The sequence below is a fragment of the Corella eumyota genome, chromosome 6 (assembly GCF_963082875.1).
Source record: "Corella eumyota chromosome 6, kaCorEumy4.1, whole genome shotgun sequence".
Classification (NCBI taxonomy): Eukaryota; Metazoa; Chordata; class Ascidiacea; order Phlebobranchia; family Corellidae; genus Corella; species Corella eumyota.
Genome location: NC_137495.1, coordinates 7,222,954 through 7,245,328, shown reverse-complemented (window position 1 = coordinate 7,245,328; position 22,375 = coordinate 7,222,954). Strand labels below are relative to the sequence as shown.

General features: G+C 34.1%; 1 protein-coding gene across 1 annotated transcript; it reads left to right on the top strand.

Annotated features, from left to right (window-relative positions):
• Window positions 1-896: 896 nt before the first annotated feature.
• On the top strand, window positions 897-22,370 carry LOC145755759 (complement receptor type 2-like). Its single transcript, XM_082572007.1, has 32 exons — window positions 897-944; window positions 1,316-1,470; window positions 1,546-1,601; window positions 2,234-2,333; window positions 2,562-2,626; window positions 2,782-2,838; window positions 3,038-3,151; window positions 3,677-3,874; window positions 4,072-4,278; window positions 4,870-5,076; window positions 5,163-5,369; window positions 5,480-5,686; window positions 6,072-6,278; window positions 6,663-6,824; window positions 7,770-7,913; window positions 8,564-8,776; window positions 9,133-9,345; window positions 12,310-12,363; window positions 12,617-12,719; window positions 13,734-13,804; window positions 14,402-14,458; window positions 14,787-14,900; window positions 15,364-15,552; window positions 16,212-16,388; window positions 17,075-17,251; window positions 17,907-18,110; window positions 18,597-18,791; window positions 19,112-19,327; window positions 20,239-20,445; window positions 20,888-21,094; window positions 21,513-21,716; window positions 22,117-22,370. Exons 1-32 carry the CDS (start codon window positions 897-899, stop codon window positions 22,368-22,370), a joined length of 4,989 nt encoding a protein of 1,662 aa, XP_082428133.1.
• The last annotated feature ends 5 nt before the right edge of the window (window positions 22,371-22,375 follow it).

Here is a 22,375-nt window from a genome sequence, read left to right as displayed (position 1 = left end):
CGTCCAATCGTCGCCGAGGTACCAAAAATTTTCCATCCAGTCGTAGGTCCTTAGACCCAGAATTTGAAAGGCATTCGCCATGGTTTTGGTGCCAGTTTTGGCATACCCCGCCAAAATGACCTTCATTTTGACTCGGTTAGTATACAAAACGCTAAACTTGTAATTTTACGTTGATCAAGAACCAGACAGCGCCACTTTTAATATATAGGGTTATAACACGAGAGCGGGCGACTTTAGCTGTCCGTCTTTCGTAACGTTGACTGGCTTATTAATATGTGTTCAATAAATACCAAGTGCCCCTTTTTTTCTTCGGTGAGAATGTGTGCTTCGAATGTTTGTCCAAGCAAAGCGTGGTAAGCGGTTTGTAAATATATAAAAATATTCCGAATTAAATAAAGTGATAATGAACGATGATTTTTAAGAAACAATTTAATTTTTTTCGTCATTTTTTGAACTTGAAAAACAAATCAACAAAATATATTTTAAGTCAACGTACGGCCAATCATAAGTTAGGTTACAATATACGTACAAGTGACATCATCGACAAATACGTATTATGTCTTGTGACTAAAAGCAAATAATAACCTTATGAGAAAGCCTCGCTTATTGGGCGTGAGGTTGTTTAAATATAGCCGGTGATAAAATTCACATTTGACCGTTTACCTACTTTTTCCTTACACAAAAGTGTTTTGAAATACGCTCAATTTTTTACAAAATGTGCATTGTAATTAAGCAATTTCGCAAAAATCTACGACATTGCCCTATAGTCGTTAAGGGAAGATAAAATATTGGTTTTTATCTGGCGATTTCCAAACAAATTGTTGTATGAAAAGGTATGTGACCGGTGTTATGCTATTACTGCATCTGAAAACAGGGTAAGTTAGTTGTAAGTCAACATGCACGTGCAAATTGGTATCAGTTTGGTTTTGAGGTCTGTCTCACCTGTAACTATGTACCCCGAGGCATTATTTTAATGTAAATATTCGGACATAAGGTTTTAAGCGATATATTTTATATTTTTTTAACGTTTTAAAACTTTTGGGCCGACCTAAACAGGATGTTTTATACAGCGCTTTAATTGAGGTATGGGTAAATACGCTTTAGGCCATGATTACGCTATGTCTAATAACTATTGTAGATTATCCACAAATCAAAAATTACGTAGTTGCGCTAACCACACCTTCAGAAGAGACATCACTTCGATCGCAGAAACAGCTATCTCCGAAAAAAACTCACTACCGCATATATTTTACCATTTACTTTTTTGTTAAGTTATTGCGAGGAACTAAAATTTTGTACGTGTTTTATAATTTAGGTAGAGCAGCCGAGTATGTTACTTTTAACTATTGTTTTGCTTGTGTTATTTCAAAATCTTGTTGCTAGTCAAAATGATTGCGATTTCAGCACGCCTTTAAGTTCAAGGAGGTCATGTGGTTTCGATAGTCCAACACTGAGCCAGTGTTTAGCTCGGTAAGTTAACTAACTTTGACGTTCCTTATTTATTTATTTTATAAATTCGTTAGAGAATCAAAGTTTAATTTTTAGGGGTTGTTGTTACGACCAAAATACCTTATCCCCCACACTGAGATGTTTTTCTAGAGGTAAATGTTTTTATTTATTTTAAAACTTTTTACGATAACGTTGCAAACTTTTTATAACGCAGCCACATAAATTCTATGGCAATTTTGTTCTCTGATTCGGGTTTTCCCTAATTAACTTATAACCACGAAGTTGAAATTGCATTGCGCTGACGTTCTGTTAAATTGTAGTTAATATAACGAAGCATTTAAACATTTAGGAAGGGTTCTTAGTTTGGAATATCCTAGCTTTCGCAATTCTCGGTCAGGACCACAAACAACTGGTTTGTACTGGTTTAAAAAAACGTCTTTGCTTTAAATTTGACTGGCAGCTTCGTGTAGTGATAACAACACTTGCTGCACCACACATGAGGTCGTGGGCTTAGTTTCCACTGCTCTCATACTGTAGTGCCCTTAAGTAAGGCGCTATAAACGGTATGAACTCCTGCTTAATCAGCAGCATAATTATCGGGCAATTGTAATCTATACAATATCTCAAACTGCTAAAGGCAACTTAAAACTGGGTCGGAGTAATTATGTTACTCTATGTTTAGGTCGTTCATTCGACCTTTCCTCGGGGATAAAGATATATATACAAAAAAAATAAAAAAACAATTCTGATAAGTATACAATTTTTTTTTAATTACGTGTTTTAGAGATATTGTCTTTTGGAGGGGTGAATAACCATCGAGGATCACAAATTTTAACTCAATGCACTGGCAACATTTTATGCGGAAATCCCTTTTTTGTCACTCGGTGAATTATTGAATAATTTTTTTTCGTTAAGCTGTTAAGCCAAAAGCAATGTTTAATTTTTTTGTTCTTCGAGGCCTGAAAAAAAAATGTGTTTACTCCGTTTTATCTCGAGAATATATATTTTATGAAACTACTATCTTTAAAATAAGTTTTTGAAAGTGTGAAAAGTGCTTCAGATAAAAAATCTACAATATAAATTCAAGTGAAAAATCAATTTATCTATTTTAGGTCGTCATGTCGAAGATGGAATTGTTGCTGGTCAGCAGGAAGATGTGTTCAATCAGTGAACAACAGTATGAATATCGAATTTGAAAATTTAAAAATTTTAAAAATTTTAATAATGCAAATTTCACTTTTTGTAATGGAAATTTGGTGAAAGCATATTATGTGAATATAAAACTATTATGTTATTGTTTCAATAATTAATTTTTGTTAATTTTTTTTTTAGTAATTCGCCTTCGGCCGAGCTGTGAGCCAGGGTTTGCCAATCCACCTCGATGTGACGGTAACTTTTTTAAGCAACTATTTAAATTAAAAAATTGAACATAATTTTTGACTGTTTTTTTTTTTGCTTATATTAAGGCAGTAAAATAAAATTTAATGGTGAGGTTTTGCTTATGTCAAAGATGCGCTAATCTTAAGTACTTTTTATTTAACAAAAAAGCTTTTTTGTGATCAGATTATATCTTAATTAAAACATGTAGATATTGATGAATGCTTATGTAATCCCTGTCAAAACGGAGGTTCTTGTACAAACAGAATTAACGGATATACTTGCACTTGCCCACCAACATTCGATGGTTTAAACTGCGAAATATGTATGTAAACGTGTAACAAATTAAAAACTGAATTATTTTTAAACTTCTATTTAGCTTAATATAAATATTCATTTAAGGGTAAAAAAATGTAGGTGATTTTAAGGGGTAGGAAGGACTAATTTCTTTAAAATTAATGTGAAAATTACTGTTTTATGACTATTTTACTAAAAGAGGAAAAGTGGATATCATCTTTAAAAAAATGTATTTTTATCTTCGGTATGGGAAAACGTAGAGAAACATCAGTTACTCCGACCCAGTCTCGAGTTGCCTTCGGCAGTTTGGGATGTTATAGCATATAATTGCACGTTAATTACGCTGCTGATTAAATGCTTGCTCAACAGGAGTTCATATCAGTTAAAGGGCCTTGTTCAAGGGCTTTACATCATAAGAGCAGTGGAAATCGAACTCGGGGGCTCGTGTAGTGTAGCAAGTGTTCTGACTACTACATCATGCCACCGTTTTTAAATACCATTTATAATAATCTCTTAAAAAATTTTTAAATTTTTTATGTGGTTTGTAATTTAGTTCTACAATGCATTACATCGGCTGTGAGTCCTAGCCCCTTACTTAATGGATTTATAGTTATGATACAACCCATATATAGCCTTAATGACTTTGTAAGATATGAATGTAATCCTGGATTTACCCTAAATGGACTAGATATAGTGGTTTGTCTTGATACCGGACGATTTTCGGAACTTATAGCTCAGTGTAATCCAGATAGTAAGTCCTTAAATAAAACAGTTCTGCATTGTTAAGCATATTATAACCAACGGTATATGTTCTGCGTTATTAAAGTCAACTTTTTCTGTTTTTGATTGATTGCTGAATGTGGTTAATTAACTGTCGGTCGATATCTAATAAACTTAAGGCTTACGTGTTTGCCTTTTTTTTTTTTTGTTTCCTATGTTTTTGTTTAGACTGTTTACAATCGCCTGAGATTCTTGTTAATGGAGCCTTTACGCCAGCCCCCCCTTATCCTATTGGTACTATTATTACTTATTCGTGCAATTCCAATTATCTTTTGGTGAATATTTTGAATGAAGTAATTCTAAATATGATACAAGTAGAATGCCAAACAGCGGGCAATCTTGAACCCCTGCCTGTTGGAATATCTTGTCAAAGAGGTTCGTTAAACAGTGATATTTTAAAGCTAATGTGATTACAGTGAACACGAATGTCAGTGAACACAAATTTCTATATAGAGGACAGCTAATAAGATGTTTGCTGCAATTTAATGAGGGGCTATACCCTTGTAGAAAATGTTAAAAACAGGTTTTAAATGTCAGGATGGCTTATAGTTGACTGTTAGTGTTTTTTTTGCAAAAAATGCTGAAATATTTTTTATTCATTTTGGCCAAATTTAGCAAAAACACTAAGGTTATATATATACCCTTGTAGAAAATGCCGAAAATCGCTGTTTTGGGGAAAAAAATTAGTCACCGAAATTCGACAAAAACTTGATTCTAAAGACGTTAAACTGACTTAGATTAGATTAAAAGAAATTTTTTTTGCCCCAAAATTCTTTTTTTACCTGTATAATTATTTTTTTACTGCAAAATGGTGCACGAGAGTCGCTTTTTTTCAAATTTTATTTTTTGATAAAAACGTGTTTTCTAAATTGTTAAAAACAGGTTTAAAACGTTTGGGTGGGTTATAGTAGACTATTAGTTTTAAACCTATTTTTTTAATGTATTTAAACGATTTTCAATATTCAGAATGTAGTCCTCCACTACCAGTTCTTACAGATGGAGGTTTCCAACCATTATCTGGACCATACTTTGAAGGCTTACCAGTTACATATACTTGTAACGATGGTTTTGTATTGGTTGATGTGTTAGACCAGGTTATTCAAGATTTAACCATTCAATGTCTTAGTAATGGGAATTTTGAACAGTTACCAGGATATACAAGATGTCTAAGAGGTGGTTAAAACTCGCTAAACCTTTACTCTAAACCTAATATTTGACATGTTTGGTTTAATATTTAACTATCATTTATTTTTTCTAAGAATGTGCCACCCCCCCAATTCTCGGTAATGGCGATTTTGCAGCTTCGAATGAATTGCCATACTTTGAAGAAGTAAGGCTAGAGTACACTTGTAATGTGAACTTTGTACTAGTCAATGACATGGATATGGTAATTCAATCTTTGCTTAGGGAATGTCTTGGCAGTGGTGATTTTGAACCAATACCTCCAGGAACAAGATGTGTACGAGGTTTGTTTCACGCACTGTAACTTTCGAAATTGTAATTCAACATTGCCCGCTTTTTCTGTCGTTAAATACTAACAATTTGGTGTTTTACAACATTTTTTTTAAATTTTTAGGATGTTCTTCACCCGCCATGCTTTTAAATGGAATTTATCTAGCTTCACGACCACCCCCATTTACAGTGGGTGTAATTCTTAGATATTTTTGTAATTTCAATTACCTACTTATTAATATTTTTGCGGTTGTGGTAGATCAACCTTTTGAAATTGAGTGTACAGAGAGTGGTTTTGAACCCATAGAAGTAGGAATATCTTGTCGAAGAGGTAACTGATATATTCGAATGCTTGACCTAAACAGAAAGTAACAACAGTTACACTGACCCAGTCTCTAGTTGCCTGTGGCAGTTTGGGATATTATATATTCTAATTGCCGTATAATTATGCTGCCAATTAAGTGCTGGATCAGCAAGAGTTTATACCGTTTATACCGCCTTACTTAAAGGCCCTACAGCATGATAACAGTGAGTGTTGAACCCATGACTTCATGTGTGGTGTAACAAGTGTTCTTACCACTACACCACGCTTCCGGTTAAATTGGCACTATTGTTCGATTACAAATCCCTATAGTTAAAGAGTGTGATTAAGTGTTTTCACAAACTTTCTTAATTTAAAGTTTTAAAGCATTAAGAATTAATTTATTTCTTTTAAGAATGTGCTTCCGCCCCACCTCTGCTTTCGAATGGAGATTTTGCACCAATGAGGGGTCAATATTATGAAGGCTTAATACTTACATACACTTGTGATGATGGTTATCATTTAGTTAATGAGATGAATCAAATTATTAATAGTGTGGATATTCAATGTCAAAGTAGTGGTGATTTTGAAACAATACCTTCAGGAACTTCTTGTCGAAGAGGTGTTAACAGATTTCATATTGTTCCTTTTTTTGTATAAATTTATCTCTGATGTGGATCGAATGCGCGACCCAAATAATGAGTAACAACAGTTACTCGGACCAAGTCTCGAATTACCTGTGGCAGTTTGGAATATTATAGATTATGGTTGCCTGATAATTGAGCTGTTAATTAGGTGTTGGGTTAGCAGGAGTCATACTGTTTATAGCGTGGTAGCATGGGATTACTGGTGATTGAACACAGGACCTCATGTAGTGTAGGAAGTGTTCTGATAATTAGAAAAATTTATATACTGTATGACTTTTATAGCTACAATCAAACATCGTGTTTTTCTTTAAAACAAAACCAACACCAAGAAAATTACTTTACTTTTAATACCATTTTAGAATGTAGTTCAACACCAAACCTCGAAAATGGGGCATTTACAACACTGGCCAACCCTCCTTACATGATGGGGGATATGCTTACCTTTACATGCTTTGATGGATTTGTTTTAGTTATAAATCAAATCGTAGAAACCATGGTAACCGCTCTTTGTCAGGAAAATGGTATTTTCGAGGAATTTCCTTCAAATACAGCATGTCTTGGAGGTCTCAGTGAACATTTTTTTAGAAATTGAAATTTATATTTTAGATGGTGCCCGAAAGTTACAATACTAAACCTTTAAATATTTGCTAAATATTGAAATATGGGTTTGGTGAATTTAAAAATTGGCAAAACGTAATTTTACCTGTTTTGTTTTGACTTCAATTTTTCAGTATGCTCTTCCTTACCCCCGCTTTTTGAAGGAGCAATTTATTTTGAAATTCAATCCATTTTTTATGATGGGTTACCTGCAAGTTACGTTTGTCGTGATTCCAATTTATTTAGCCTATTCCCGGTACCTGAGTTTGCACCTGCCTCGATTACATGTTTAAGTACTGGACAGTTTGAGAGCTTTCCTTCGGGCTCAATTTGTTTTCCAGGTTTTTTTACTTTTTAATGTTTACATTTTTCCTTATTTTTTCCAAGGAAAACGAAGGGGAGTTTTGGATGAACTTTTTTGTATATATCTTTGTCCTTGATGTGAGGGGTCGAATGCACGACTTAAACATAAAGTAATATCAGTTACTCCGACCCAGACTCGAGTTGACTTTATCAGTTTGGGATATTATATAGATTATAACTGCTCGATAATTATGCTGCTGATTAGGTGCTGACTCAACAGGAGTTTATACCGTTTATATCGCCTTGCGTAAGGGCGCTACAGCATGTGGGCAGTGGGGATTGGACTCACGACCACGGCGTTTACGGATAGCTCAAAACACGACATAACAGTACACCCTTCCCCAATAAGAAATATAAAACCTATCATAAAAAAAAATTTCTGTTAAATATGTTTGTTGTAAAATTGAAACAGCAGTCCTTTTTTGGTTTTATATAAGTACTATGTGGCAAGCAACATATCCTTAATATCGAGTAAACATTAAACTTTGAAATTTTTATTTTTAAAGATTGTAGCATAGATGGCATCTGCGCCACGGATAATAATTTTGGTACCTTAGGTTGTTTGAGGTCAGGACCAGACGAGGGTTGCTGTGAATTGGACACTTTTACTGGGCCTACTTACACAGTCATGCTTAACGGTTATTTTGGTGGTAAGTAATTATATATTAATACAAAACTATATTAATATAAGTCTTATTCGCTTTAAATATTATTTTGAATTAAGGCGTTGTTTGCGAAATACGACTAATCGACAACTTACGTACTATTGTTTTATAGTATCTAAATACCAACATGGTTCAAATTAGTTATTGCTGATTTTGCGTGATAAATCACCTTCAATATCTTCCTAAAAATATTGACGGTTTTGTACACCCCTGTTTAAAAAAAATTCACGGTAAAGGAGGTGTCCGCCGGCCGAAGTCACTTTTTTGTATATATCTTTATCCTCGATGTGGGAGGGTTAAATGCACGACCGAAACATAAAGTAGCAACTGCTACCCTGACTCAGTTTCGAATTGCCTTCTTCATTTTTGAATATTATAAATTATAATTGCCCGGTAATTATGCTGCTGATTGAGTTCTGACTCAGCAGGAGTTCGTACCGTTTATAGCGCCTTACTCCAGAGCGCTGCAGCATAAGAGCAGTGGGGATTAAACCCACGATCTCATGTGGGGTGTAGCAAGTGTTCTTACCACAACACCACGCTTCCGGACATGCTTTCGATAACAACGTTAGCACTAAATCAATCTTTAATTTCTTGAGATGTCAACTACTTTAATTTTTTTTTGCTTTTTTAAGAATGGACGCAAGGTAATCCACAAAACCAGTATCCTATGGAATATCGGGGAACAATGCTTCCAGATTATCCCAACGATTTCTGTGATGAAACGCTTTTGGTGCGACCTATTTCGAGTGATAGTCACTCTCTCGGCATTGCCGTTGCTATAGCAACCGGAGCTTCAAGTAGGGGCATTCCTCAAACAGTGTTTATGGCCGATCTTGAATACCAAGGTTGGTAAATGTAGTTTTAAATGGAGGCCATTTTTACCAAAAAATGGACACTAAATTAGGAGCCCTTGTTGTCTATTTGGGCCTGTTTGAGCCTGCAGTTATTTGCTAATGTAGGTTTCTTAATAACTTAAAAAAGTTAACCCTGTTTTTTATTTATTTCAAATATAAACCAGAGTTTCGAGCGTAAGTTGTTTAGCCTTGCTTAACTACATTTAAGATTACTATTTAATTCAACTTCAACGTTTCACTACAGTAACTTTTTTCCGTACTCAAAACCACGTCGAGTTGGACTAAAACGAAATTTTCTGTTACGGAGATGTAATTTTGCACAATATAAGTTATTTTTCATATTCCAGGTGATGATATTGTTCATAGAGATGGTAGTTTGGCGGATATAAGTTTTTATACTAATATACCATCTGATAATGGACAGCCCTTGTGCGTGTTGGTTGAATCGGAGGCATCGTTGGACCCAACAATAGAATTCACTTACGTGTTCGAGTTATCGAATACCCAATGCGGTTCAATTCAAATAGCAATGTGCCAGCGTCCGAGAATGCCAGAACGATGTTCAATGTTATCAAGGCCCTGAAACCATATCTAGTACCAACTTAAAGAGCCTGTAATTTTAATTCTAACAGTCTTGTATTTGTAACGTGGTGAACTACTTTTATTTACTATCCATCTGTATTATTACTTGACTTTGAATATTACTAAACAACTTATATTCCTAATTGCGTTGTTTTGGTGACAAAATTAAATGTAAAAGGAGTCAAATATTGTGTTTTTTTTTACCCTTATTTTTCTTATTAGTTACTTTTTAGTGGACAGGTTGTGTTTAGGGCTGATTTTTGATTTAATGGTTGGCAAAAATTGTTCTTAAATGACCATTACTTTTATAGTGTAACACATTGGTATTTAAATCACCGGCAGCGTGGTGTAGTGGTGAGAACTCTTGCTACACCACACATGAGGTCGTGAGTTCAATCCCCACTGATCTCATGCTGTATATTTCTAAAATTTGCTGTGCTTCCTCCTTGAATGGTAATGCCAATTCGGTTCTTTAAGTAATTTAAGTTATGTACAGTTTGTTATGTATGCACAATTTCTGTGCAATTCTTTTTGTATTCACCTTTATCCTTGATGTGGGTACGAATGCGCGACTTAAACACACCACACATGAGGTCGTGAGTTCAATCCCCACTGATCTCATGCTGTATATTTCTAAAACTTGCTGTGCTTCCTCCTTGAATGGTAATGCCAATTCGGTTCTTTAAGTAATTTAAGTTATGTACAGTTTGTTATGTATGCACAATTTCTGTGCAATTCTTTTTGTATTCACCTTTATCCTTGATGTGGGTACGAATGCGCGACTTAAACACAGAGTAACATCAGTTACTCAGACCCAGTCTCGAGTTGCCTGTGGCACTTTGGGATATTATAGATTATAATTGCCCGATAATTATGCTGCTGATTAAGTGCTGGCTTAGCAGAAGTTTATACCGTTCAAAGTGACTTACTCAAGGGCGCCACAGCATAAGATTAGTGGGGATTGAACCCACGACCTCATGTTTGGTGTAGCAAGTGTTCTTACCACTACAACACACTGCCGGTTTATAAACGTAGTAGAAGCATTAGGCTATTTGCTGCAAATTTTAACTTATTAAAATTTTTTAAAGATTTTTTGAAATAATTTTGTTGGCCCGGAATCTATAAAGTATAATTGTAGAATTTAAAGTTGAGCTTTTTTATATTAGATATTCTATATTCTAAGCAATAATGGTTAATAGGCGAAAATTAAAGAAAAAACTTTCTAGGCTGGTTGACGTAGTCAATACTTGTAAATGTTGCAGTTTGTAGACAATTGAGAGATACCATTTCACGACGCTAAGGCGATTTTGGCTATTTTAAACTGATGCGACGTCATCAGTTTATTTTTATTATTTGACATTACAATAAGTGATACTAAAAATTTTTTATACGTAAAACTTTAGGTTGCTCTTCGCGACATAATTTTCAGTAAATTGAAAGGCCATATTGCTTGTATGTATTTTTTTAAGTAAACGATCGAACGCGCAGGCTAAATGCGAAATTCATAAACGCCATTTAATTTAAAATAATAATATAAAGTACATACAGGTCAGTGAAACTAACGGTTTCGGTGCTGTTATTTTTTTGCACCCCGAGGCTTCATTACGGCATAAACTCATATTCATAATATTATTTTTTCGAAACATTTTGCTGGTTACGGTTAAGGTATTCTAAACAAATCACCTGTAAATAGACAGGGAAACCGCTAAATGGTCAGACGTGGTTAGATTTCAGTTTATTTAACATTAAAGTTAAAAGTTGTAAAATGTCTGTAAGGGTGGATAATATTTTGCAGATATAAAAAAGGCCTCTTGTTTTATAAACAGTTATTTTTACACACAGCACCGGCGACCTCTCGTCCAAATACGACAGTTTAGCTGTAGGCTCTATTAAATAAAGGGTGGAGTAGAAATGTAACCCAAATTTTAAATTATCGGCTTAAGTAAAACATGGTAGAATGGATCTAACCTGCCAAAGCTAGATAACTTGTAGCAACATATTTTTACTAGGTTAATATTAACCTAGATTTAGCAACAAAAGCAACAAGGGTCGTGTTAGTGTATTTATTAGCATTTCTATTTTAGAAGCTTTATTTGTTGTTGATAAACAGAAATAGCAGTTTCTTTAAAGGTTAAGATAATTTAAAGCGTATGCAGCTCGAGCTAAAAAAAAAACGGAGGCTGATTTTTTTCTACAAGCTTTTCTAATATATTTAATTGTGTTTAGTAGTTTGTTTAGTTTAATATATAGAAATTACACGGCTACAATAAACATTATTTGGTGCGATAACGTTACTAAGAAAATTGCGTATTTCTTTTGTTTAACGATTCGTATTGTTTAATTTCAGCTAACTCTAAAATGATTCTAAGGCTTGCTCATGCCATACTTCTTTTTACAATATTCAAAATCCGTATCAACGCGCAGCGTAGTTTTTGTAATTTTGCGTTGTCACCTCGCTCAAGAAGGCCCTGTGGCTTCATTTTCGTGACTAGATCTCGGTGCGAAGCTCAGTAAGTATATATTTTAAATATCTACGCTTCATCGTGAACGTTAATGTTACTAAAGTGCCTTCTACCGGATGTAATTTTATATGCCACAAAAGATTATTTATGTAAATTCATATCTTTAAAAGCTATGAGAATATTAATATCTTTAAAAATGTTGTAGGCGTTGCTGTTATGACGAACGCGCATCATTTTTTTCAAGATGTTTTCATAGAGGTAGGGCTTAAATTAAATGACTATAATTTTATCAATAAATAAACTATTTAATAGAAAAAAAACACAATTATGTGCTGTAATGTTTTAGGGAAACTACCTTAATCGTATTGTCGAAAACGTTCTTTACTTAATATTCAAATTTGATAAAAAGGCGGGGTGTTTAAAACTTTAGAATGCTGTTTACAAAAACAAAATAATTTGAAGTTTATTTTCTTCCAATAGTTTCATTACCTGTTTCTACAAACAATGGCCTACAACAGCCAAGCAATGGACCAGGTAATTAGAGAGTTATTTGTGCGAATAAGCGATTCGTTTATATTTTCAAATTTACAAAATTTTTTGACATTTTTAAAAATTTTTAAGACTGTAATGACCAAATTTTAATTAATGCTATTTGCCTATTATATCGATCATATGTAATAGAATTAAAGTTTTTATATAGTTAAATTTTTTATTAAATTAAGATGTCAAATATAAAACAAAAACTGACAATAGGATATTTTGTTTATTTGTTTTAAATTTTTTTTAGTTTTATTAACTTTTGGTGGAGAACCTGGCTTTCAAGGATCTCAAATCCTTAAAAGATGTACTACTAGAACAAGAATTTGTGGACACCCGCGCTTTACCACTGCGTAATTTATTTACTTTTTATTTCAATTTTTTTTTAATTACAAATGCTCAATTTATACTATAAAAATTAAAAAACAGTATTTTTTTGTATTTAACTTTATCCTCGATGTGGGAAAGTCGAATGCGCGACTTAAACATAGAGTAACATTGGGTTACTCCGACACAATCTTGAGTTGCCTGTGGCAGTTTGGGATATTATATATTATAATTTTCCGATAATTATACTGCTGATTAAGAGGTACCTATAAACTATACAGGATCGAATGGATCGAATGGATCGAATGGATCGAATGGATCGGATGGATCGGATGGATCGAATAGATCGAATAAATAGAATGTACCCAAACGTATATCAAATGGTTTTCGATTAAACCAAATGGATCGAATGGACCAAACGGATCGAATGGACCGAATGGATCATTGCATTATGCTTATTCTGAATGGGTGAGGGTCGGGGTAGGGTTTAATTTATGCAATATTTTTGTTCCATCCTATCCATTTGATCCATTCGATGCATTTGATGATATACATTCGATCCGTTCGATCCGTTCGATCCGTTCGATCCGTTCGATCCATTCGATTCGTTCGATCCATTCGATTCGATCCATTCGATCCATTTGGGCGCTACAGCATGAAAGCAGTGAGAATTAAACCTCTGACTCCATGTGTGGTATAGCAATTGTTCTTATCTCTACACCATGCTGCCGGTAATAAAATATGCTGGCATTGTGGTGTAGTGATTAGAACATTTGGCTGTATTACATGAGACTCTGGGTTTGATCCCCACTGCTTTCATGCTGTAGTGCCTTAAGTAAAACGCCATAAATGGTTTGAACTCCTGTTGAGACAAAACTTAATCAGCAATTTAATTATTAGGCATTTTTAAATCTATATTATCTTAAACTGCTGAAGTCAACAAACTGATGTTACTTTATGTTTAAGTCATGAAGTCAACCTTTCTACATCAAGGATAAATAAATATAAAATAAAATTTAATATTGTTTATTATTTTTTAGATCATCATGTAGCAGATTTCAATGTTGCTGGGACCCACAAGTGCGAAGATGTTATGTTTCAACTCTAACTAGTAAAAATTTTAGTAAAATATGAAAAAAAATCACATCTTATTTTGTATTACCATATACTTTAAACAATATGTATATATGTTAAGTCAGAATACTTTTATTTTTAAAACAAATTTTAAAAAGTTAGAGTCAGTGTAAACATAATTGGCAGCGTGGTGTAGTGGTAAGAACACTTGCTACACCACCATAAGGTTGTGGGTTCAATTTCCACTGCTCTCATGCTTTGGCGCCCTTGAGTAAGGTGCTATAAACGGTAGAAACTCCAGCTGAGCCAGCACTTGATCAGCAGCATAATTACTCGGCAATTATAATCTCTAAAATATTCCAAACTGCTAAAAGACAACTCAAGACTGGGTTGAAGTAACTGATGTTACTCTATGTTAAGGTCGCACATTTGACGTTTCCACATCAAGGATAAAGGCATTTATATACAAAAAAATAATTATTGTTCTATACTATGTTAAAAACAATTTGCTTGATCATAGGGTTATTAAATTTTTTACTGATTCAGTTTTTACAGTCAATAAAAATTGTGTAAAATTTTTAACTAAGCTATTTGCCTTAAGGTTTTATTAACGTATCAAAAATTATTATTTCAGTTATTCGTCTCCGCCCTAACTGTGCTCCTGGTTTTGTTAATCCACCCAGATGTGACGGTAATTTTATTTTTTCATTTTTTTTTTATTATTATTAGTTTAGAATAAAAATTTACATTTTAAAATTAGATATTGCACTATCAAGTTAATTTATTATATTAAATTATGGTTGGTATTTTGTTGGGGCTGCTTTATAAATAGACCATATTTTTTAAACAACTTTTATTAATAAAATAATTAGAATTTATTATAATTTTTTGCGCTTCATTATAAAATTTTTTCTGTGTTGTAAAAAGTGTTTTTTGTATTTCTTGTAAATGTCAAATGTTGCGACAGCTTACAAAAAGGTTATATATAATTTTGATGATGTTTTAAATTTACTTTCTAGAAATTAATGAATGTGCTTCCAGTCCTTGTAGAAATGGTGGGATATGTATGGATCGCATAAATGGCTATACCTGTCAGTGTCCTAGTATAGTAGAGGGTGTAAATTGCGAGTTATGTAAGTACCTAGGAGATGTATTGTAATAAAGTAGATATTTATTTGTTAATTGATAGTTGTTTAAAAAAGCATTAACATTTGTAATTAAATTTGGTAAAAGATTGAAAAGTAAAAATAATTGGCAAAAAATTATATCTTTGGTTTGATCCTCACTTCTGTCATGCTGTAACCCTCTTGAGTAAGGTGCTATAAACCGTATAAACTTCTGTTGAGCCTACACTTAATCAACAGTTTTATTATTAGGCAAATATAATCTAAAATATCCTAAACTGCCAAAGGCAATTCGAGACCGGGACAGGGTAACAGTTGTTACTATATTTTTAAGTCTCGAGGTAAACTTTTTCACAAAATACACAAGAAAATTGAATAAATATGAAAAAAATAAATATATACAAAAGAAAGCGTAAAGCCTGCTTTATTTTACACGCCCTAAAATGACTTAATATCAATATTCTATTTGCAGTTCGATTTTGCTTGGTTTTGCCCCAACCGTTGCCCAATGGCTTCTTTCTGCCAGACAAAACAATTTATGATGTTAATGAAGTGATAACTTACCAATGTGATCCTGGATTTACAATTAGCGGATCTGTTACTGCTTTCTGCCAGAACACTGGACAGTTTTCGCCTGTGCGTGCAATTTGTGTTGAAAATGGTAAGATGCCAGTAAGTTTGTTTTTAAGCTAATGACAAAATAAATAAACTGAAATTACTTGCACTTTTTTGTATATATCTTTATCCTCGATGTGGGAAAGTCGAATGCGCGACTTAAACATAGAGTAACATCAGTTACTCCGATCCAGTCTCGAGTTACTCGTGGCAGTGTGGGATATTAAAGATTATAATTACCTGATAATTATGCTGCTGATTAAATGCTGACTCAGCAAGAGTTTATAGCGTTTATAGCGCATTAATCAAGTTTATACCGTTTATAGTGCGATACAGCATGAGATCAGTGGGGATTGAATCCACGACCTCATGTGTGGTGTAGCAAGTGTTCTTACCACTACACCAACTTATTTTTGTTAGTTCTTTTTCTTAATCCACATTACTTGCTAATTCCACTTTGTGCTTTACAGTCCCTGCTAATTCTCTTTTGAATTTGCTGGTCTTTACAAATAATTTTGCGTAATGTACAAGCACGAATTAGCAAGGGCCGTAAAGTACAAGAGAAAATTACCAAGGGCCGTATAGTACAATCTATAAATTCCAAATAAATAAATATAAAATTACTAAAAGCAAATATTTGTTGTTTCTTGTTTATTCAGTTTATTTGCAATTTCATAAAACAATCGTTTTTTTTTAAATTTACAGTATGCAGTAATCCATCGATTTTGGGGAATGGTGATTTTGAACCTAAACTGACTACCTACCCCATCGGCATGTCTGTTACATATACCTGCAATTTCGGCTACAGATTACTAGGATCAGATTTTGTCATATGCCTTTTGACTGGGGAGTTCACTGCACTTAATGCTGAGTGCATAATATGTAAGAAACTGTTGCTCTTAACAAATTACCAATTTTTCTTATATATTTTAACAATTTTTTATATAAGAACAATTGCTACACCACACATGAGGTTGTGGGTTTAATTTCTACTAATCTCACGCTTTAGCACCCTTGAGTAAGCCGCTATAAACGGTATGAACTCCTGCTGAGCCAACACTTAATCAGGAGCATAATTATCAGGCAATTATATTCTATATATTATCCCAAACTGCTAAAGGCAACTCGAGACTGGGTCAAAGTAACTAATGTTACTCTATGTTTAAGTCTCACATTCGACTTTCCCACATCGAGGATAAAGATATATACAAAAAAAAATTTTTTCTCAATGTGAAAAGGTTGCTTTTACAAAGACTTAGTCTTAAAGTGGCCTATATACTGTTTTTGGCAAAGACACTACAACATTAGATTTGTGGGAATTGAACCCAGGACCTTATGTGATAAAGCCAAGTGTTCTAACCACTACACCACACAAGTTATTTATTTTTTTTTTAAATGTCTTAAAATTTTAATCATTAATTATTGATTATTTAATATGCAAGAAATAAATATTAGTTCTTATAAAAAATTACCAATAAGACTTTTCAAATTACCGGTTTATGTTCAAAAATTGTTTTTTCTTACTCTTAAATATCCTAATCAAAATAAAAAAATATTTTTTTTCATAGTGTGTACCTCTCCTGTTAATTTGGTGAATGGATTTTATTCTCCAATCTTGACAACCTACGAAGTCGGCGTATCACTAACATATGGGTGTAATCCACCATTTGAGTTACAAGGCCCAAATCGAGTTACTTGTCAAAATGATGGAACGTTTAGTCCACTGCTTGCACAGTGTGATGCGGGTATGTTCTGTTACAATTTTTTTTTATATATTGAAATCTTTATTGTCGTTGTGGGAAGGTTGACTTTACGACCTTAACATAATGCAACAACTGTTACCTTGACGTAGTCTCAAGTTGCCCTTAGCAGTTTGGGATATTATAAAGATTATAATTGCCCGGTAATTATGCTGCTAATTAATTGCTGGCTTGGCATGAGTTCATACTGTTTATAGCACCTTGAAATTTCAAATTTTTTTATTTATTTTTTGTAAAAATCGCCATCCTCGATGTGGGAAGGTCAAATGCGCGAGCAAAACATAGAGTAACATTAGTTACTCTGACCCGGTCTCAAGTTGCCCTTAGCAGTTTAGGATATTATAAAGATTGTAATTGCCCGGTAATTATGCTGCTGATTAAGTGCTGGCATAGCAGGAATTTATACTGCTTATAACACCCTACTTAAGCGCTACAGCATAAGAGCAGAGGGGATTGAACCCACGACTTTGTGGTGGTGTAGCAAGTGTTCTTACCACTGCACCATGCTGCCAGTTGTTCGAAGTGTTGTTCAGGTCATAAAGTTCGACTTTTTTAATCAAGAATAAATAAATATTAAAAAACTATATTTAAAGCAAGTCGATAACTATAAATCCGCCTAAAAAATTGATGTTTAATTTAGTTTGCAGTAGACCGACTCCACTCACAAATGGAGCAATTGACCCTGACAGACTAATGTATAGCGAAGGGGAAGTAGTTACATTTTCTTGCAATCTAATGTACATCCTTGTAAATAATTTAAATAATCCTATTGATGACATTGAAAGGACTTGTTTAAACACGGCGTCGTTTAATACATTGCCCACTGATGTAAGGTGTAGAGCAGGTATTATTTTTTTGTATTTATCTTTATCCTCAATGTGGAAAGGTCGAATGCACGACCTTAACATAGAGTAACAACAGTTGCCCTGACCTAGTCTCTAGATGCCTCTGGCAGTTTCAGATATTACAGATTATAATTGCCTGATAATTATGCTGCTGATTAGTGCTGGCTCAAGTTCACACTGTTTATAGCGCCTTACTCAAGGACGCTACAGAATGAGAGCAGTAGGGATCGAACCCACGTCCTCATGGTGGTATAGCAAGTGTTCTTACCACTACACCACACTCGGTAATTTTATTATCGGATTACCTCTAAATTTTATGTTTTGAAAGTGTGGTTCATATTCTGACAAATGAAATATATGTTTTTTTAAGAAATATTAATTTAAATATAAATTTCATAAGGCTTTAATATAAATTTTTTTTTGTGAATAAGCTGTAGGAAAATATCAATTTAACGAAAGAAATAAAATTATTGACATTTATGTAGTTTGCAGTAGACCAACTCTACCAACAAATGGGGTAATTAATCCTGATATTTCAACTTATAATGAGGATGATATGGTTACAATCTTATGTAGGAATATGTACACTCTAGTCGATGATATGAATAATCCCATTATGGATATTAAAAGAACATGTTTAAACACGGCAATGTTTGATCCTATACCAACCGGCACCAGATGTAGAGCAGGTTCATTTTTTTGTATAAATCTTTATCCTCAAAGTGGGAAGGTTGAATGTGCGACCTAAACATAGAGTAACATCAGTTACTCGGACTCAGTCTCGAGTTGCCTTCAACAGTTTGGGATATTATATAGAATATAATTGCCCGATAATTATGCTGCTGATTCAGTGTTGGCTCAGGAGAAGTTTTTACTTAAGAGTGTCTTACTTAAGAGTGCTATAACATGAGAGCGGTGGGAATTGAACCCTCGACCTTATTGTATTATTTAAAAATAAAAATACTGTTTTTTACCTATAAATTTTTTTGTTTGTTTGTAGTTTGCAATAGACCCACCGTCACTCTCACCAATGGAAGAGTATCACCAGATCAACTTCAATACAATGAAGGTGAAACAGTTACTCACTCGTGCAATCCAGCATTTGAGTTAGTTGATGGTGCCAATACAAACATCCCAAATATTGTGTTTACTTGTCCGTCTTCTGCTGTTTTTCCAACGTTGCCATCTGGAACAATGTGCATATCTTCTATGGCTGGTTAGTATTTTTTTGGCTGTACAATTATTATATGCGTAGACTATAAAACCGACATATTTTTACCAAAAATGGCATTCAGTTTTGCATTTAACTTAAATTGTTGCTTGAAGGGTCATAACTTCCATAAGAGTACATTACATGGTTGTCTAAGCAGCAGACTTGATATTAAATATAAACTCTTAAAATGCTAAGAAAATAAGTTTATTTTTTTAATTTTTTTTGTATATATTATTTTATAATATATTATTCTTGATGTGGGAAAGTCGAATGCGCGACTTAAACATAGAGTAACATCAGTTAATCCGTCCCAGTCTCGAGTTGCCTAGGGCAATTTGGAATATTATAGATTATAATTGCCCAGTAATTATGCTGCTGATTAAGTGCTGGCTCAGCAGGAGTTCATACCATTTATAGCGCCTTACTCAAGGGCGCTACAGCATGAGATCAGTGGGGATTAAACCTGCAATCTCTTGTATGGCGTAGCAAGTGTTCTTACCACTACACCACAGTGACAATTGTTAACTAATAAATAAAATGGGTAAATTATTTTAATTTAAACGATAAAAATACAGTTGTGAAATTAAACTTTAAACCGGCAGCATGGTGTAGTGGTAAGAACTCTTGATACACCACAAATGAGGTCGTGGGTTCAATCCCCACTGATCTCATGCTGTAGCGCCCTTGAGTAAGGCGCTATAAACGGTATGAACTCCTGCTGAGCCAGCACTTAATCAGCAGCTTAATTATTGGGCAATTATAATCTATAATATTCCAAACTGCCACAGGCAACTCGAGACTGGGTCGGAGTAACTTATGTTACTCTATGTTTAAGTCGCGCATTCGACTTTCCCACATCGAGGATAAAGATATATACAAAAAAAAAAAAAAAAAAAAAAAATTTTATATTTTAGTTTGCAATAGACCAACTCCCCTTCAGAATGGTTTTATCAACCCCGACCAGTCCACGTATGATGAGAACAATGCTGTTACTTTTTCCTGCAATGCTAATTATGATCTTGTTGATGCCATGGACATGAATATTGAGGACATAGAGAGCACATGCTTGTCTACAGGGATGTTTGGCTCATTACCACCACCTGGCACTCGATGTCGAGCAGGTACTTTAGTTTTAGAAATCATATTTTAAAATGCTTGATGTCACTTCTTTTTTGTTATGAAGATTTTTTTTTTTAGTATATATCTTTATGCTCGATGTGGGAAAGTCGAATGCGCGACTTTAACATAGAGTAACATTAGTTACTCCGACCCAGTCTCAAGTTGCCTGTGGCAGTTTGGTATATTATAGATTATAATTGTCTAATAATTAAGCTCGTGATTAAGTGCTGGCTCAGCAGAAGTTCATACCGTTTATAGCACTTTACTCAAGGGCGCTACAGCATAAGAGCAGTGGGTATTGAACCCACAGCCTCTTGTGTGGCGTAGCAAGTGTTCTTACCACTACACCACAGTGACAATTGTTAACTAAAAAATAAAATGGGTAAATTATTTTAAATTAAGCAATAAAAGTACAGTTGTGAAATTAAACTTTTTATATTTTAGTTTGCAATAGACCAACTCCTCTTCAGAATGGTTTTATCAACCCCGACCAGTCCGCGTATGATGAGAACAATGCTGTTACTTTTTCCTGCAATGCTAATTATGATCTTGTTGATGCCATGGACATGAATATTGAGGACATAGAGAGCACATGCTTGTCTACAGGGATGTTTGGCTCATTACCACCACCTGGCACTCGATGTCGAGCAGGTACTTTAGTTTTAGACATCATATTTTAAAATGCTTGATGTCACTTCTTTTTTGTTATGAAGATTTTTTTTTTTAGTATATATCTTTATGCTCGATGTGGGAAAGTCGAATGCGCGACTTCAACATAGAGTAACATTAGTTACTCCGACCTAGTCTCGAGTTGCCTGTGGCAGTTTGGTATATTATAGATTATAATTGTCTAATAATTAAGCTCGTGATTAAGTGCTGGCTCAGCAGAAGTTCATACCGTTTATAGCACTTTACTCTAAGGCGCTACAGCATAAGAGCAGTGGGTATTGAACCCACAGCCTCATGTGTGGTGTAGCAAGTGTTCTTACCACTACACTACGCTGCCGGTCGATTGCATCTATTGTTATGAAATTTTTTTTTTATTTAATCATGACATTTTATATTTTAGTTTGCAATAGACCAACACCTCTTGCAAATGGCATGATTAACCCTGATATCCCACAATACAATGAAGGTAACGTTGTTATTTTTTCATGTAATCCGATGTACACTCTGGTTGACAGCTCAAATACACCTATTATGGATATTGAGAGTATGTGTTTAAATACTGCAATGTTTGCTTCCTTACCAACTGGTACCAGATGTAGAGCAGGTATTTTAAATATGTAGTTCATTTTTTTTTGTATATATTTTATCCTCGATGCGGGAAAGTCGATGCACGACTTAAACATAGAGTAACATCAGTTACTCTGACCTAATCTCGAGTTGCCTGTTGCAGTTTGGGATATTATAGATTATAATTGCCCGATATTTGTACTGCTGATTAAGTGCTGGCTCAGCAGGAGTTTATACCGTTTATAGCGCCTTACTCAAGGGCGCTACAGAATGAGATCAGTGGGTAATGAACCCCCAACCTCATGGTGGTGTAGCAAGGGTTCTTATCACTACACCATGCTGCCGGTATCTTGATATTTCAGCCTCTATATTAGGTAAAATTAATACTTCATTTAAAATTATGCTGTTTTATAATACTCTATGTGTTATCTTTTTAGTATGCCAAAGACCAACTTTACCGACAAACGGGGAAATTAATCCCGATAATCCAACTTATAATGAGGATGATGGTGTAACAATCTCATGTAGTCCTATGTACACTCTAGTCGACGATATGAATAATCCAATTATGGATATTGAAAGGACATGTTTAAGCACTGCAATGTTTGATCCCTTACCACCTGGTATTAGGTGTAGAGCAGGTATTGCTTTATTTGATAAATACTTTTTACAAAGTACTTGTTGCATGTAATTGGT

Excerpts from the sequence above, each read along its gene's own strand:
- LOC145755759 (XM_082572007.1), top strand. The coding sequence starts at position 897 with ATGCACGTGCAAATTGGTATCAGTTTGGTTTTGAGGTCTGTCTCACCT. Across the intron at positions 2,334-2,561 it reads AATCCCTTTTTTGTCACTCG|GTCGTCATGTCGAAGATGGA; the intron begins GTGAATTATTGA and ends TATCTATTTTAG. Across the intron at positions 19,328-20,238 it reads GTGCATATCTTCTATGGCTG|TTTGCAATAGACCAACTCCC; the intron begins GTTAGTATTTTT and ends TTTATATTTTAG.